Source organism: Prionailurus viverrinus, chromosome C2 (genome assembly GCF_022837055.1).
Source record: "Prionailurus viverrinus isolate Anna chromosome C2, UM_Priviv_1.0, whole genome shotgun sequence".
In the NCBI taxonomy this organism is placed as follows: Eukaryota; Metazoa; Chordata; class Mammalia; order Carnivora; family Felidae; genus Prionailurus; species Prionailurus viverrinus.
The window spans coordinates 29,707,093-29,724,650 of NC_062569.1; the positions used below are offsets into that span (position 1 = coordinate 29,707,093).

The 17,558-nt window shown below is 36.2% G+C and overlaps 1 protein-coding gene across 6 annotated transcripts in view; it reads right to left on the bottom strand.

The window, feature by feature from the left end:
* Positions 1-17,558, bottom strand: part of TOPBP1 (DNA topoisomerase II binding protein 1) — a 79,724-nt gene that overhangs the window by 36,061 nt on the left and 26,105 nt on the right. For all 6 annotated transcript variants that reach the window (XM_047874770.1, XM_047874768.1, XM_047874769.1 and 3 more), the window contains 5 exons: positions 16,911-17,080; positions 14,661-14,824; positions 14,264-14,511; positions 4,377-4,693; positions 3,532-3,704 (listed from right to left, as the gene is read on the bottom strand). In XM_047874770.1, coding sequence (XP_047730726.1) covers positions 3,532-3,704; positions 4,377-4,693; positions 14,264-14,511; positions 14,661-14,824; positions 16,911-17,080 — 1,072 coding nt within the window. The remainder of the gene's footprint in view (positions 1-3,531; positions 3,705-4,376; positions 4,694-14,263; positions 14,512-14,660; positions 14,825-16,910; positions 17,081-17,558) is intronic.

Here is a 17,558-nt window from a genome sequence, read left to right on the forward strand (position 1 = left end):
CTTCAGCCAGGTCACGATCTCGCGGTCCGTGAGTTCGAGCCCCGCGTCAGGCTCTGGGCTGATGGCTCAGAGCCTGGAGCCTGTTTCTGATTCTGTGTCTCCCTCTCTCTCTGCCCCTCCCCCGTTCATGCTCTGTCTCTCTCTGTCCCAAAAATAAATAAATGTTGAAAAAAAAAAAATTAAAAAAAAAAAAAAAAAAAAAAAAAAGAATGTTTGCTTATTGCCCTCCTAAAAACTTTGGATGGCACTTTTACTGGGATGTTAAATTTATATATCAATGTAGAGGAAAGAGAAACTTTATAATCTTCTTTCCAAGAACATGTGTATCTTTTCTATTGTTCCCTTAATAGAGTTTTATAAGCTTCTATAAGTCTTCCAAGTTTCATGTTAAATCTGTTGGTATTTTATCTCTCATTGTAACCTTAGCTTTCATTAGCTTTTCTAACTGGTTGTACGAATGTCAATGGTTTCTGTATATTAGTTTCCTACATAGCCATTTTACTGCATTTTTCTCTGAGCATTGCTTTGGTCTACCCCATGGAGTCTGATCTCATTCTTTTGCTATTGTTACTTTCTAGATTTTCTACAACTTCAGGGTTTTGTTTTTAGTATTTATGCATTTTTGAGAGACAGAGAGAGAGAGAGAGAGAGAGCACAAGTGGAGGAGGGGCAGAGAAAGGAAGACAAAGAATCCAAAGCAGGCTCCAGGTTCATAGCTCTCAGCACAGAGCCCGACGTGGGGCTCGACCCCATGCACCGTGAGATCATGATCTGAGCCGAAGTTGGATGCTTAACTGACTGAGCCTCCTACGCACCCCATGCAACTCAGGGTTTTTTTAAACGTTTTTTATTGTTTAGTATAATTCAAATACAGGACACAACAAAAAAGGAAATATATAATTTAGAGCATTATTATAAGGTGAAAACCCTTGTATCTACCACCTACATCAGATGACAGAATCTTGCCAGCCACTCCAGAACCTTTCCAACATGTCCCTTACTCAATTACAACCCCACCATCCCTCCCTTCTTAATAACAGTAGCCACTATTTGGGTATTTATGGTAATCACTCCTTACCTTCTAGGTTTATCACAGAGTGCATCCTTAAACACTAAATCTATATAAGTAAAGTTTATTTTTGAGAAAGAAAGAGGGAGAGAGAGCGAGCGAGTGCGCAAGCAGAGGAGGGGCAGAAAGAGAGAGAGAATGAGAATCCCGAGCAGGCTCCACACTGTCAGCACAGAGCCCAACATGGGGCTTGACCTCATGAACTGTGAGATCATGACCTGAACTGAAATCAAAGAGTCTTAACGCTAAATTGACTGAGTCATGCAGGCACCCTACATGTTTGCTTGTTTTGGTCTTTTAGCTTATAGGATTCGTCCTTTTCCCTATCCTCTTAATGTATATTTGTGAAGACACTGTATTATTTATAACATAAGGTTATCTCCAAGTCTGATTTTGCTGACTGCATTCTATGCTCTAGTTTAACATACTACTCTCCTACTTCCTATGAATCAGTAGTTGAATCTAAAGGCTTCATCAGACTGACGTCACATCACTGTGGTAAGGCCACTTCAAGGTGGCACTATGCTCTACATTAAGAGACATATAATGTCTGTTTTCTTCTTTATTATGTGATTACTGATTTTCAAGGCTCGATGCTATCATATATATCATATATGATATTATGAGTTATAACCCTATCCTTCATTTATTTTTTGGAATACCTCTGAAAGGGAAACTCTGTCTTATCCGTTATTATGGTACTCTGATACCGATTACATAGGAAAGACTGGATAAATACTTGATCCTTTCTCTTTATCTAACACTTTCAAAATAATGAGCTGGTCCTGCTTCAGGTGAGCCCAAGCCCCACATCGAGTGAGCCTCATTTCTCTCTCTCTCACAAAAGAGAAAGAAAGAAAGAAAGAAAGAAAGAAAGAAAGAAAGAAAGAAAAAAGAGCTGGTTTCCTAGCATCTTTCAACATGACCAATTAGCTTTCTTTGGTGTCATTATAAAGACTTCATTTAATATTATTTGAAGTGTTTGCATCCACTGCCATTATGATCTCTGGTGACACATAAATTTTCCTGTCTTTGGCCAGTGGAGGTCCTTTGCACACAACTTCCTTAGTAGTCCTTGCTATCTGGTCTGACAATATTCCAGACTTACTGGCACCTTATGTGAACTTAATCATTTCTTTACATTTTAATTTCTTTTAGTGGGAAATGGTATTTTTAACATCACAATCTAGGCACTGGAATTGCTTATTACCATTCGGTTGATAATGATTTCTAGGTATATAAATGGTTTTGAATTCCTCTTGGAACCAAGAGTTATGAAAAACAGTTCTAAAATGTCCAGTTAATAAGATCTTTTCATTTTCTATTTCTACTACTCATTTCTAATCTTTTTGCACTGTGATTAGAGAATATGGTCTGTGCTCTTTCTAGTTTAGGAAATTTACTGAGGTTTTCTTTGTGGCCAATTTCACAGGCAATGTTTATAAGTGTTCCACAGGCACTGGAAAAGGTATATTCACCTTTTCAGGATAGGGGACTATGCTACTGAAATCTAGATCTTTCCCTGTTTTCTATTTGACCTGTCATGAAGTAAAAGATGAGAGTTAAAGTCTCCTACAAGTCATGTATTCCTGTTGATTCCACCTCCTATCTCCTAAGTTTTGTCTTATGCATGACAGTCATGTTCTTTGTGGTGTGTCTCGGTGTGTGTGTGTGTGTGTGTGTGTGTGTGTGTGTGTGTGTGTGTAAATAAAACCTTCAGTGTAAATAGCTCTTTACTTGCGGTGCTATTCTTTTTCTTATTTAACACCTTTTTAACTGAACCCAAACTTGTCTGACATTAGAACTGCAACTCCTTCTTTCTTTTTGTTTGCATTTCTTTGACATACCTTTGCCCATCTTTTTTTTTTTTTTCTGAGATGTTCTCAAATCAGTTTGTTTTAGGTATGTCTCCTGTTTAAAATCATTTTAAGTGTTGCTTCAAGATCTAACCTAAAAGAATTTTTTAAAAAAATTTCTTTTTATTTTGAGAGACAAAAGAACTTTTAATATAAAAGTTTAGTCCATTTACATTTACCATATATATAACAGTTTGGTACTTCCTTTTAAAACAGCCACCACTTAAAGTTCACTTAGGGGTTGGGCTCATGTGGATTTTGGAAGTAACTTTTAAGTTTTTTTTTCCCTTCCCAAGAATTACTGAAAAAGAATCAATCATCCATATGGTACATGGAAGGGAATAACGCTTAGATGTGTAATATTCAATAACGGCCCTTGTATCAGCTTTAGATTTTCCCTTTCCTGGTAGGTAAGCATTAATGCCCGTGATCTTAACATCTGCCAGGAATCCATCTAGTAACCCTGAACCATCACGCAGGTACACTACATAATTCCTAAAAATATTATAAAGACACTCAGCCTAATTCCAATTTGAATATTCACCAATTAAGTCAAAAGCATAAAAGGTACACCATGATAGTAGGTGTGTGAAAAATACCTCATACCTTGCTCCAAGGCGTTTTGCTAAGAATATCAACGAATCTTTTTCGGCTCCTGCACACTGGCTGAATGAAATAACACAATCCTCTAAAGGAGTCATTCCTGCCATTACTGAGACTGGCACGAAGAGAGGATTTGACTTCGGATCAACTAAAGTCTGATAGTCTATGCAAGTTACCTTTTAAAAACAAGAGAAACAATAACAGCAACCTGAAATGAGCAACCAGTGGTTAATACTGGGTTAGTTACAGCAGTAATTTTAGTTTAGATGAAAAGCAATTTTACTTTAATATAACCTTGTGTATGCTCATTCTCAATATATTCCAAATTATAATTTAAAAAAATCAAATTGTATAGGATATTAAGATCAGTCAGGTTTATCACCAAAATTAGGAAATATTGCTTTAAATTTAATGTCTTCCAAAGTATTAGTTTATAAATTTTTTTAATTCTTGTAAACTTAAAAAAAAATGGTGAAGTTACCAGTGTTCAGCCAGTAACAAGCAACAATACAAAAGTGCCTGTCATGCTTTGGTTGTGAGAAAACAGGGAAGACTGAACCAGTACAAGATGACCTGGAATAACTTTCTTAGAAGGAAAGCTGCTCTTGTGGCCCCAAGGAAACAATAAGCTCTACTCTACCAGGACCAGGACCAAGAAGCTTGCACATTTTCAGATCTTAGAATTTCTTTTGCTAAAAGCAAAATCTAAACTGCTCAAACATAAATACCAATATACCTAAACTGCACTGCACTGCCTAGGAAATACACATGAACACTTCTGGCATCTGACATCCTTCGCATCTGACATCCTTCCACACTACATTTCAGCTACTCCAGGGTTTTCTTACCAGCCACGTATTTGTAACGACTTCTCCTACAGTTGCTTCCACTTCACACCCCAGCAGAGGAACCACAGCATAATCAGCAACAATTCTGCTCTGAAGGGAGACAATTTTTCCAGCATTTTCTCTTATGACGTTTGCAATATTAGATTCATTTTCACTACTAAAACCCACAACAAGGAAACTCTTTTGGTTAAATAAACCTTCTTCAGTAATTGTAGAAGCGTCAGGATGGCAATGAGTGACAGAAGACTGGTTTTCTTCTTGCAGGGAAATATGAGTAGAGTCATTAAAGGGCTCAACTTCAGACTTGGCAGCTTCAACTGAAAGAGACAAAGAAATGTATTCTACCAGATATAAAGGTAACAGGGAGCCTGAGAATTGTGACCACACTTAAAAAAAAATTAAGGCTCGGTAAGTACACAATGAAGAAAAGATATGAACCCATCCTCTTGGTTACCAAGAGTATTGTCACTATTTCCACCTTCGGAACAGCAATCGTGTTACTGTTCTAAATGTTCTTACTATACTAGAAACTCCGAATTAGTTGAAAATTTTAAAGCACCAGTAACTGGGTCTCAGTTCCAAAACTTGTTTTAATAATTCACAACAGAATTGAGAAAATATCATTAAGGAAAAAACAGAAGTAAACTCCTAAAATTTCCATATGAAAATTGCAGCTACTTAGCTACTATATGGATTTAAGAGAACTGATTAAGAACCCAAGCAAATGGTCTCAACTATTTCATTTTAGAATCAAGTTTGCTTATAGATGGGTAGGAAAAAAAAAAACCAGGTGTATAAAAACATAAATGTCAGAAACTAAAATATATAATACCTAATATACAATAAACATTGTCAAATCAAGGCTAAAAGTTTAAAAGGGCAAAACTCGGTAAGGTTTTTAGAAACCCTAGTGGTGCTATGTACAGGGATTGGCAAACTACAGGTTAGGGGTCAAACTGGGCTCACAGCCTGTGAGTTAAAAATGGTTTTTAGGGGCACCTGGGTGGCTCAGGCGGTTAAGCATCTGACTTCGGCTCAGGTAATGATCTCATGGTTCGCAGGTTCAAGCCCCATGTCAGGCTCTGTGCCGACAGCTCAGAGCCTGGAAACTGCTTCAAATTCTGTGTCTCCCTCTCTCTCTGCCCTTTCCCTGCTCATGCTCTGTCTCTCTCTCTCTCAAAAATAAACATTAAAAAAAGAATGGTTTTTGCATTTTTAAATGGTTGTAAAAACAAAATAAAATACATACAGAGACAGAATGTGACTGACAAAGCCTATAGCATTTACCATCCTGTCCTTTACAAGACAAGTTTGCCACTGCTTTATGGGATCTCAACAAGCCTGGAAGCTATTCACGGATTCTTCATTTATTCACGTACATGTAAAGCACATACATGTGATTAGTGCTCGTGACACTATGAGGTTGATAATACTAGTATATCTATAGCCTTTCTTCAAGAGGAATCTCAGGATTAAAGAAGTTAAGTAATTTGCCTAAAGTCATACAGTTAACTGCAGAAATGATATATAAATCAAAGGCTGTCTGACTTCAGAACCCATAACACTGTTACAGTGCCACCTTCTCATTCCTATCCTCATCTCCAACAGATATTAACACTGTAATTTTTAAACTATTGCCATATAAAATAAAACTTAATAAATAAAATTTTCCTACTTCATACAAGTAGATTACTCTTATTCATACTCTGAAGAAGCACACTTTTATCTAGAACATTTACTGATCAATACATCAGGAGACTCTTTGAACTTCAGATTCATTATATAAAGAAAAAGGGTTAATAGTGTATTTGTAATTTTAGAGATAGGTGAGGATGAATAAGCTTAGAAGGAAACAAAGGTGATATGACACACAAAGGCAATATGAAAATAGAAAATATCCTGGAAAGTAATGTTTAAAATAGCTATTCTTTTTACTTTTTTAATTTAAATTCAAGTTAGTTAATATATAGCATAGTATTCGTTTCAGGAATAGAATTTAGTGCTTCATCACTTACATATGACACCTAGTGCTCATCTGAACAAGTGTCCTCCTTAATGCCTGTCAACCATTTCGCCCATCCCTCCACAAACCTCCCTCCATCAACTCTCAGTTTTTTCTATTTAGAGTCTCTTACGGTTTGCCTCCCTGTTTTAAAATAGCTATTCTTAATATAAAAGACTTTTTTGCATTTATAATTATTTTATAATCACATCTAGAAGGGAAAAGAAACAACTTTGTTTGATATCTATATCCTGCTGGTGAAATGGAAGATGGAAACCATGTGGAATTTTATTTTATTATTTTTAATTTACATCCAAGTTAGTTAGCATATAGTGCAACAATGATTTCAGGAGTACATTCCTTAAAACCCCTCAGCCATTTAGCCCATCCCCCCTCCCACAACCCCTCCAGTAACCCTCTGTTTGTTCTCCATATTTAAGAGTTTCTTATGTTTTGTACCCCCCCTGTGTTTATGTTATTTTGCTTTCCTTCCCTTGTGTTCATCTGTTCTGTGTCTTAAAGTCCTCACAGGAGTGAAGTCATATGATATTTGTCTTTCTCTGACTAATTTCACTTAGCATAATAACCTCTAGTTCCATCCATGTAGTTGCACCATGTGGAATTTTAAACTAATACATAAAAACAAACTGGCAATACTAAGTTCTTATAAGCTGCAAGTAAAACCCTAAAGTTATGAAGAGACTCAGAATAAATTAGCATGTTCTACAGCGGTCCCTTCCATTTATTTGAACAGAATCCTTCTTTCCATCAGATCTCGTTTAGGAGCCCAATAAACACATCTTGATAAACCTAATACTAAGTAAGCACTCTCAAAAATAATTTTGCTTTAACTAAAAGAACTTGATTACATTCTAAGGAGCTTGGGGATTCTGTCAGGTTCACTATCATTAAACCCTTCCAAAGTAGGTAGACCACTAACTGCCAGAGAAAGGAAGATTTGAGAAACTAATCACTTGATTCCACCACGTACCCTTGGCTGAAGGATAATGCATAAAACTGCTGAGTCAGTCTGCGGCTTTTTTATGCCAAAACATCCTAGAAAATTGAGGATCTCCTGACATAATGTACTACTAAAGCATAAGCAAATAGTCTGACAAAAACCAATTTTTCAATATACCATTAACAGAAATAGTGTGGGGGGGGGAAAACTGGACTGGTAACGAGGAAAGAAATTAAATGAGTAATTAAAAAACTCCCAACAAACAAAAGCCCAAGATGAGATAGCTTCACAGGTGAGTTCTACTAAATATTTAAAGAAGAGAGAATACCTATTCTTCTTAAACTATGCCAAAAAATAGAAAAGGAAGGACAACTTCGGAATTCATTCTATGAGCCAGCATTATCCTGATACCAAAACCAGATAAAGACACCACTAAAAAAAAAAAAAAAAACCATAAGCCAAATAACCCTGATAAGTATGGATGCAAAATCTTCAATAAAATATCAGCAAACCAAATTCAACAATACATTCAAAAAATCTTTCACCATAATCAAGTGGGATTTATTCCTGGCATGCAAGGATGGTTCAATATTCGCAAATCAATCAACATATCATATCAACAAGAGAAAGGATGAAAACCATACAATCATTTCAATAGACACAGAAACATTCGACAAGTACAACCACCACTGATGGAAAAAACTCTCAACAAAGTACGTCTAGAGGGAACATACCTCAACATAATAAAGGCCATATATGAACAACACTCAGCTAACGTCATCCTTAATGGGGAAAAACTAAGAACTTTCCCCCAAAGGTCAGGAACAAGACAAGGGTGTCAACTCTCATCACTTTCATTCAACACAGTACTGGAAGTCCTAGTCACAGCAATCAGATAATAAAAAGGAATAAAAGGCATCCAAATCAGTAAAGAAGTAGTAAAACTTTTACTGTCTGCCAATGACATGATACTATATATAGAAAACCTGAAAGAATCCACCAAAAAATACTAGAACTGAGAAACAGATTCAGTAAAGTTGCAGGACACAAAATCAGCATACAGAAATCTGTTGCATTTCTATACACCAGTAACAAAGCAGCACAAAGAGAAATTAAGAAAACAGTACTATTTAATAAGATATCTAGGAATAAGTAATAATAATAGAGGAATAAATCTAACCAAAAAGGTGCAAGACCTGTACTCCAAAAACTATAAAACACTCATTAAAGAAACTGAAGACAACACAAAGAAATGGAAAGACATTCCACCCTGATGGACTAGAAGAACAAACATTGTTAAAATGTCTATACTACCCAAAGCAATCTACACATTTAATGCAATTCCCATCAAAATACCAACAGCATTTTTCACACAACTAGAACAAACAACTCTAAAATGTATATGGAACCACAAAAGACCCCAAAAAGCCAACACAATCCTGAAAAAGAAAAGCAAAAGCTGGAGGTATCACAATTCTAGTCTTCAAGTTATATTACAAAGCTATAGTCATCAAGACAGTATGGCACTGGCACAAAAACAGACACACAGGTCAGTGGAACAGAATAGAAAATCCAGAAATAAACCCACGATTACATGGTTAATTAATCTTTGACAAAGCAGGAAGTAATATCCAATGGGAAAAAGACAGTCTCTTCAACAAATGGTGTGGGAAAACTTGACGGCAATGTGCAAAAGAATGAAATTGGACCACTTTCCTTTTTTTTTTTTTTTCACTTTCTTACATCATACACAAAAATGGATTAAAGACCTAAATGTGAGACCTGAAACGATAAAATTCCTAGAAAAGAACACAGACGGTAACCTCTTTGACACTGGCCATAGCAACTTCTTTCTAGATAGGTCTCCTGAGGCAAGAGAAACAAAAGCAAAAATAAACTATTGGAATATTACATCAAAATAAAAGCTTCTGCAGAGAAGAAAACAATCAACAAAACTAAAAGGCAGCATACAAAATGGGAGGATATTTGCAAATACGTTTCCAGTAAAGGGTTAGTATCCAAAATATATAAAGAACTTCTACAACTCAACACCCAAAAAGCAAGAAATCCAATTAAAAAATGGGCAGACGATATGAACAGTCATTTCTTTAAAGAAAGCATCCAGATGGCCAAAAGACACATGAAGAGATGCTCACTATCACTCATCATCAGGGAAATGCAAATCAAAACTGCAATGTGCTATCACCTCACATGTCAGAAAGGCTAAAATCAAAAACACTAGAAACAAATGTCAGTGAGGATGTGGAGAAAAGGGAACCCTCATGCACTGTTGGTAGGAATGCAAACTGGTGGAGCCATTGTAGAAAACTGTAGGGAGTTTCCTCAAAAAGTTAAAAATAGAACTACCCTACGATCAGCAACCACACTACTAGGTATTTGCCCAAAGGATATAAGAGCACTAATTCAAAGGGATACCAGAGCCCCTATGTTGACAGCAACATTATTTACAACAGACAAGATATGGAAGCAGCCCAAGTGTCCAGTGAATGATGAATGGATAAAGAAGATGTAGCGTGTTCATGTGTGTGCGTGTGTGTGCGTGCACACACACGCACACACACGCACACAAGCACACAATGGAGTATTATCCAGCTATCAAAAAGAAGGAAATCTTGCCATTTGCAATGACATGGATGAAGCTACAGAATATAATGCTAAGCAAAATAAGTCACTGAGAGAAAGGCAAATACCATATAATTTCACTCATATGTGGAATTTAAGAAAGAAAACAAACAGACAAAAAGAAAAAAAAATAAGAGACAGGGGTGCCTGGGTGGCTCAGTCGGTTACGGCTCCAACTCTTGATTTGGTTCAGGTCATGATCTGGGAGTTTGAGCCCTGGGTCAGGCTCTGCTTGGGATTCTCTCCCTCTTCCTCTCTCTGCCCCTCCCCTCCCTGCTCATGCTCGCTCTCTCAAAATAAATAAACTTAAAAAAAAATAAGACAAATCAAGAAACAGATTCTTAATTATAGAGAACTGGTGTTTACAAGAGGGGTGGTGAATCAGCAGGATGGGTTAAACAGGTCACTGGGATTAAGGAGTGCACCAGGTGATACACGGACTTGTCCAATCACTATACTGCATACATGAAACTAGTATAACACAGTATATTAACTCACTGGAATTAAAGCTAAAAAAGAAAAAGATAAAATGCTGCAAATTCCCTTCTAGAAATATGATAGGCTAGACATGCAAAACCCTCTCATTAAAAGCACTTGAAAATATAGAATAAAATATTAAAGGCATCAGTACAAATGCAGAGCTGAATTTGCAAGAAAGCAAGAAATCAAGGACTGAAAATGAAGTAGTATCATGAATCCAGAGCACGGAGTGGTTACTAAAACTAATGGTTACCCTGAATCTATTTTTCCAGAAACTTAGATTCTCAGAATTCAGGAACATCACGTGGAGGGAAACAACTTAAGCCTTTGGTCTCACACAAACTAGAGTTGGGGCGGAGTACACGAGTAAACAAACCCAGAAACCCTAAAGGGAAATGTCTAGTTACAATGCAGACCAAAATCAATCAAACAACAACAAAAAATCTACCCTGCAAAGGAGATGACAAATACACTTGATTTTGGCTTTGGGTCAAGGGGGAAAAAACATCTCTCCTGAGAATTTGTTATCATAGGCTGGGTCCTCAAAGTAGGTGAAGAGTACAAATTCACACTAGCCTGGTGGTCCAAAAAACATCCAGCCAATAAACTGAGACGTGTCCTGAGTTGGAAAACCCTTAGACTTCTGGCAGATTTAAATATGAACCCTTTTTAGAGGAACAAACCCTCACCTTCAAGCTTCTTAGAATTTCCAGAGGCCTGGGGCACCCGGGTGGCGCAGTCGGTTAAGCGTCCGACTTCAGCCAGGTCACGATCTCGTGGTCCGTGAGTTTGAGCCCCACGTCAGGCTCTGGGCTGATGGCTCAGACCCTGGAGCCTGTTTCCAATTCTGTGTCTCTCTCTCTGCCCCTCCCCCATTCATGCTCTGTCTCTCTCTGTCCCAAAAATAAACGTTGAAAAAAAAAAATTAAAAAAAAAAAAAAAAAAAAAAAGAATTTCCAGAGGCCTAATGAGTTATAATATCACAAACTAGGCAGCATTAACAATACAGAGAACTACTTCTCCCCTCCATTCATAATACTGCAGTATGTTTAATGTGTTTCAAGAAATAATTAATAAGACATGAATACAGAATAGGATTATTAACAGAACTTCTAGGAACTGAAAAAAATAATTATTGAAATAAAAAATTTAATGGATGGGTTAAACACATTAGGCAATAGCTAAACAGAGAAACAGTGATGTGAAAGGAAATCCTGAATAAATTACACATAATAAATCACAGAAAGACAAAAAGATGAAATCAGAAGGGCAGGTTAAGTGATCCATACACAGAGTAATGGCAGTTAGAAAACATAGAGTGGTGAAGAAGCAATATTCAAAGTGATAATAGATGAAAAATGTTTTACAATGAAGTAAAAAGACAAACAAAAACCCCCCCACTAATCCTTAATTTAGAAAGCACAATGAATTGCAAGTAGGACAAGTACATGGTAAAACTCTAGGATGCAAGAAATAAAAGGAGGTATTAAAAAAGGCCAGAAAACAAGAAAAAGACTTCCTACAAAAGAATAACAATTAGACTGAATGACTTCTTGTCCACCAGCCACAGAAAGAGGACAATGAAATAACATCTCCCAAGAGCTCATCTCCCATGAGCTCTGTCTAGGACTGTATTCAGAGCAGAACTATTTTTTAAGGCAAAGGCAAAATAAAGACATTAACAGAAACTGAAGGAATTTCTAAAGGATATATTTTATAGGAGGAAATAAAATGATTCCAGAGGAGAGGTCTCAGATGACAACAAGGAATGGGAAGCAAAGAAATCGCTAAATATGTTGATAAATCAAAACAAATATGGGCCACATGAAACAATAAGTATCTAATTGTGAGATTAAAAAAGACAATGAAAATACTAGCCCAAATCACATAAATTGAGTGTACTAGTGAGTGTGTGTAGAGGGGTGTGATTAGCAAGATGTTGAAGATAGTGTTATAAAGTTTTGTACTTAAGATGAAGATCAGGGGCGCCTGGGTGGCTCAGTCGGTTAAGCGTCCAACTTCAGCTCAGGTCATGATCACACGGTTCGTGAGTTGGAGCCCCGCGTTGGGCTGTGTGCTGACAGCTCAGAGCCTGGAGCCTGTTTCAGATTCTGTGTCTCCCTCTCTCCGGCCCTCCCCTGCTCATGCTCTCTCTCTCTCTCTCTCTCCCAAAAATAAATAAAAACATTAAAAAAAAAAAAAAAGATGAAGATCAAAATACTGATTAACTTTAGATTTCAAGTTATGATGCACCTTTAAGTTCCAAGGGTAATCACTGAAAATAAAAACAGATCTAACTCCTACATTAGAAGAAGGAAGACAGAGAGTTGGGAACTGAGGTAAGAGGGGGCAAGCTCAAGCTACCCAAAAGAAGGCAAAAATTTTAAACAAAGAAGCATAGAAAAATGAGACAAACAAAAAGCACAAAATAAGATGGCATAAAATAATAAAAATAGATCACAACAATAAAAGAAAACTGACCAAATTTGCAGTTAAGAAAACAAGTCAGTCACACTAAATGAATACTCACACGAGGCACAGATAGTTGTATTAATATCAGATAAAACAGATTTTAAGGAAAAAAATTAGGAAAATGAGGATCATCATGTAATAAAACATCAAGATATATTAAAAAATTATATCTGACAGAACTACATGGAGAAACTGTCAAAGCCACCATTATGGTGGTGGAGTTTAACATCTCTATTTCATTAATTCAGATACAGCAGACAAAACATGGTATCATATGCATGTATAGAAACCTCCACGCAATCACAGAGGCATGGTTAAGAACAATCTCAGCCGTACTGTTTTCACCGGCAAAAAAAAGACACAATATAAATGTCTATAGGTGGGAAAATGGATACAATGTGGTGTATTCACAACCAGTTACTTGGATTAGATAAATATCTCTCATGGTTGGAGGAGAATAGCAAAAAAGTACTTACCATATGTCATTTATATAAGTTAAAATACACACAAATTAAAGAGTATATACATTGCAAACATATACACATGTAAACTATAAGGAAAATGGGGAGACTTACAGCAGGCTTTTGGTATAGTGGAATATTCTATTTTTTTTTATACCTAGGTAGTAGCATATGGTTATGCATCACATTACTCTTCATATCTTTCTCAACGTACTAAGTATTTCACAGTAACTTTTAAAATTTTTTTTTTGCATTTACTTATTTTTGAGAGACAAAGAGTACAGTGGGGGAGGGGCAGAGAGAGAGGGAGACACAGAATCCGAAGCAGGCTCCAGGCTCTGAGCTGTCAGCACAGAGCCCGACATGGGGCTCAAACTCACAAACTGTGAGATCATGACCTGAGCTGAAGTCGGACACTCAACCGACTGAGCCACCCAGGCGCCCCTCACAGTAACTTTTTCTTAAAAAAGAAGAAATGCTGCTCACAACTCTTCACTGGCAGTTTTCCTTCCCATTCTGAGAAGATTACATATAGAGGTCACAGTTCACAGTGCAGCACTGTATGCATTAAAGATCACAATAACCAAGTAAGAGGTAATTAATTACAAGGTTAAAATAAAAATTCATGCTGTTACAAACTCACACAAAGTGATGCTGGTATATAAAACAGATCAAAGTGGAGATAGTTGAAGAGAGGAGGAGGTCAGAGGGTTCAGCACCCCTTGGCCTTGCCTGCTTACAAAAAGTAACAAACGTAAAACATTAAGAAAATGGTTTAACTTAAAATCTAGAAAACCTGGTAGAAATCACATATGATGCATTCCTCTTCTAAATTTATGACTGTAAATACTAATCAACTATTTCTTACCCGCTGTTGTGTTATTATTTACATACTGAGAGAGGAGATCTTCATCAGCTTGTTCATGTTTTCCATCAGGAGTAGAGTCCTTCTTGGAGGAGCTGTTGTTCTTTTTTAAAGCGGCTGTTTGACTTTCAGGTTTATCCGAAACTGGAATTTCCACTGGTTGGTAGTTAGCATGGATATATGGCTCTTCAGGAAGTATATAACCTTTACTAAAACACTCTAGCAACCATTTTGCTCCCACTACATGAGGCCTACAAAAATAGTACATAATTATATATTAGTTCAAACTATAAAGACCATCATCCCGCTTGCCATGCTGTTTCCAAAACCGCATGGATATGCAATTTTAAGAAAAATCATTACAGAGTAGAAAATGCATTGATATAAAAACTGACAAAACCTGTGAGCCGATTTATCCCAAAACTGCTTCAATTCATCATCATAATCTCCCACAATAACATGAGTTACATCTTCATTGAGCTGATTAAAACGAACTCCACCTCCACTGTTAATAAGCCTTCTCAGTTTATCTAGCTTTCTGCCACTAAAACCGCAAAGATATATCTGCAAAGAAAGAAAATATCTACTTTAGATTAATGCATTGAAGATGGCTTATTTCTCTCAACAGAAAAATTATTAAAAAAATATATATCTAAATCCATTGTGTATAAATAAGACAACTCATGTACATTTAAAATACATTAAGAATGGAATGTATTCTGAAACTTGGATTTTTTTTTTTTAACAATTCTGAAATTTTTACTATTACTTCTTCACAGTTCTATAGCATCATCATCCTTCACAGTAGACACCTGATATGTATTTTAAGGCTTTAATAAAATAGAAGCTAGAATTCAATTATCTTCTGAATATTAGTGCACAGCAATGTCTAAAATGCCGGTAGCTTCTTAAATATTGAATATCTTACTATTTGTAAATTTTAGATTATAGAAATAAACTGGAGTTTATATGTCTGAGTTCAGGAAACCTGGGTTTAAATTTTGGCTCAGCTGTCAATAATTAATTACATGACCACGGTAAGTTACTCAGGCTCTTTAAATCAATTTTCTTACCCGTAAATTAAGATACCTTTTACACAGAGTTGATTACACAAGATAATTTAAGTCAAGCTGAGGATCGTGCTTTGACAATAATACATATGCAAAAATTTATTTTTAACTATCAGTATGTATGTATTGAAACCAATTTAATAAATATAAAAATCGTTTTCATCTCTATTTTACATGTCTTTAAAAAAATTTCTTAAATGACAAATCTATTCCTAACTGCATTTATATCCCAAATTAAATAACCTCCATTAGAATATATTTGAACAAAAATGAGGAATCATGATTTCTGTCACATAAATTTCCTATAAGAATAATTAAAAGTCATATCCAGAATTGGCAGGGTCTAGGATAAAAAAGATTATATAAGATACTCTCTGTTCTGCTAATATGTTGGTAAGTTTTTATTAGTTTTTTAATGTTTATTCATTTTTGAGAGACAGAGACAGACCATGAAAGGGGGAGGGCAGAAGGGGAGAGGGAGACAGAGAATCCAAAGCAGACTCTAGGCTCTGAGCTGTCAGCACAGAGCCCGACATGGGGCTCGAACTCACAAGCTGTGCGATCACGACCGGAGCCGAAGTTGGACGCTTAACCAACTGAGCCACCCAGGAGCCCCATACATTGGTAAGTTTTATAAGTTTAGAAGGATAAGGTAATTTGCCCAACTTCCTCTCTTAACAATAAAACAGGGTTACATCTTTGCTATTGAGAATTAATGTATAGCCTATTCACTCTACAAGTAGAAAAATTATATATATGTATTTTTTAAAGTTTATTTATTTTTAGAGTGCACATGCGAGTGGGGAAGGGGCAGAAAGAGAGAAGGAGAAAGACAAAACCATGCTGACAGCATGGAGCCTGAGGCAGGGCTAGATCACATAAGTGTCAAGAGGTTGACACTTAACCGACTGAGCCACCCAGGCACCTCTACAAGTAGAAATATATTAAATAAGTATTCAGCTCTAGGAGATAAATAGCATAGGATGTTTTCATCAAGGCACTTATAAAACAGTTATTCATACATTAAAAAATTAAGTAGCCCAAAGGACACTAAACAAAGCAGCGAGTCTAATGGAATATAGGACCCTGGAATAAAGCCTAGGAATATAGGCTTTGGAGTAGATGGCTGTCTACTTAATATCTGTGTGATTCTGAACAAGAATTTTAATCTGCTAAGCCTCAGTCTCAGGGTAATACTCATTTTAGATTTGTGGGAATTAAATGAGATTATATACAACATATTAACAACATGCACAGTCTAACATGTTAGAAACACTTATTAAGTGACAGTTATAAATAAAAATCCATTAAGTGGTTCAGAAACTAAGTGGTCTCAAAACAGAGTAGAAAGATTACTGGTTAGGATGGTTCAGAATTGAATAAAAACTTTGAAAGCTACAAATGAAGGCACATCCCAGGCAGAGGGACCGTGATAGCTATGGCCTAATGTTTGCCTCTGCTTAGCTAGGGTGAAGGTTTACGTAGACAAGGAGCAAGCCCAACTCTGAGGTGTCTTCAAAGTTAGGCTAGGTAGCACTGATGTATATTATCACTGCAAGTATTACATGATAAAGACATACCCGACAACCATCTAGTAAATCTTCAGGTGCTTGAAATGCACTGACATCCAGATTTTCTAGATTTTCAAGTGTAGGCTCCACTTTGCTATTAAGAACTGAATTACATATCGATTCACTTATGCAACTTGCATTGATGTTGGAAATATGGCTGACATCCGAAAGAGTACGACCTACATATCAAACAAAGATGTAGAAATTTATGGAGATAAAAATGTGATTACCTACTTCCCTATAGATTAACTTTTCTTATACACAAAGGGCTGTGAACAATTTTCAAAGTAAGAATCAAATGTTTTTACTGAAGTCTTGGTGGCCAAGTGAGAAGGGAAAATGAAACTAACTTTCACATCTTTTTCAAATAAAAATAAATTTAATATATTTCAATAGTGGCTTGCTTCCATTAAAAATCTGAAGTTGCTGGCTGTAGGGTCCAGGAAAGAAAAAAGCATAATATCTGATAAATTGCCAACATGGCACCTATAAGATAGAAATGATTTTAAATTTTACATGAATACAGATGGTCTATAACAACTGCAGCAAACTAATAAAAATGTATTACTATCTGAACATCAGTCAAGTTCTGAAAAATTCTTTTAAGTCTTTATTAGTATTCTTGATTTCTTTAATCATCTTTTGCATTCAATCAGA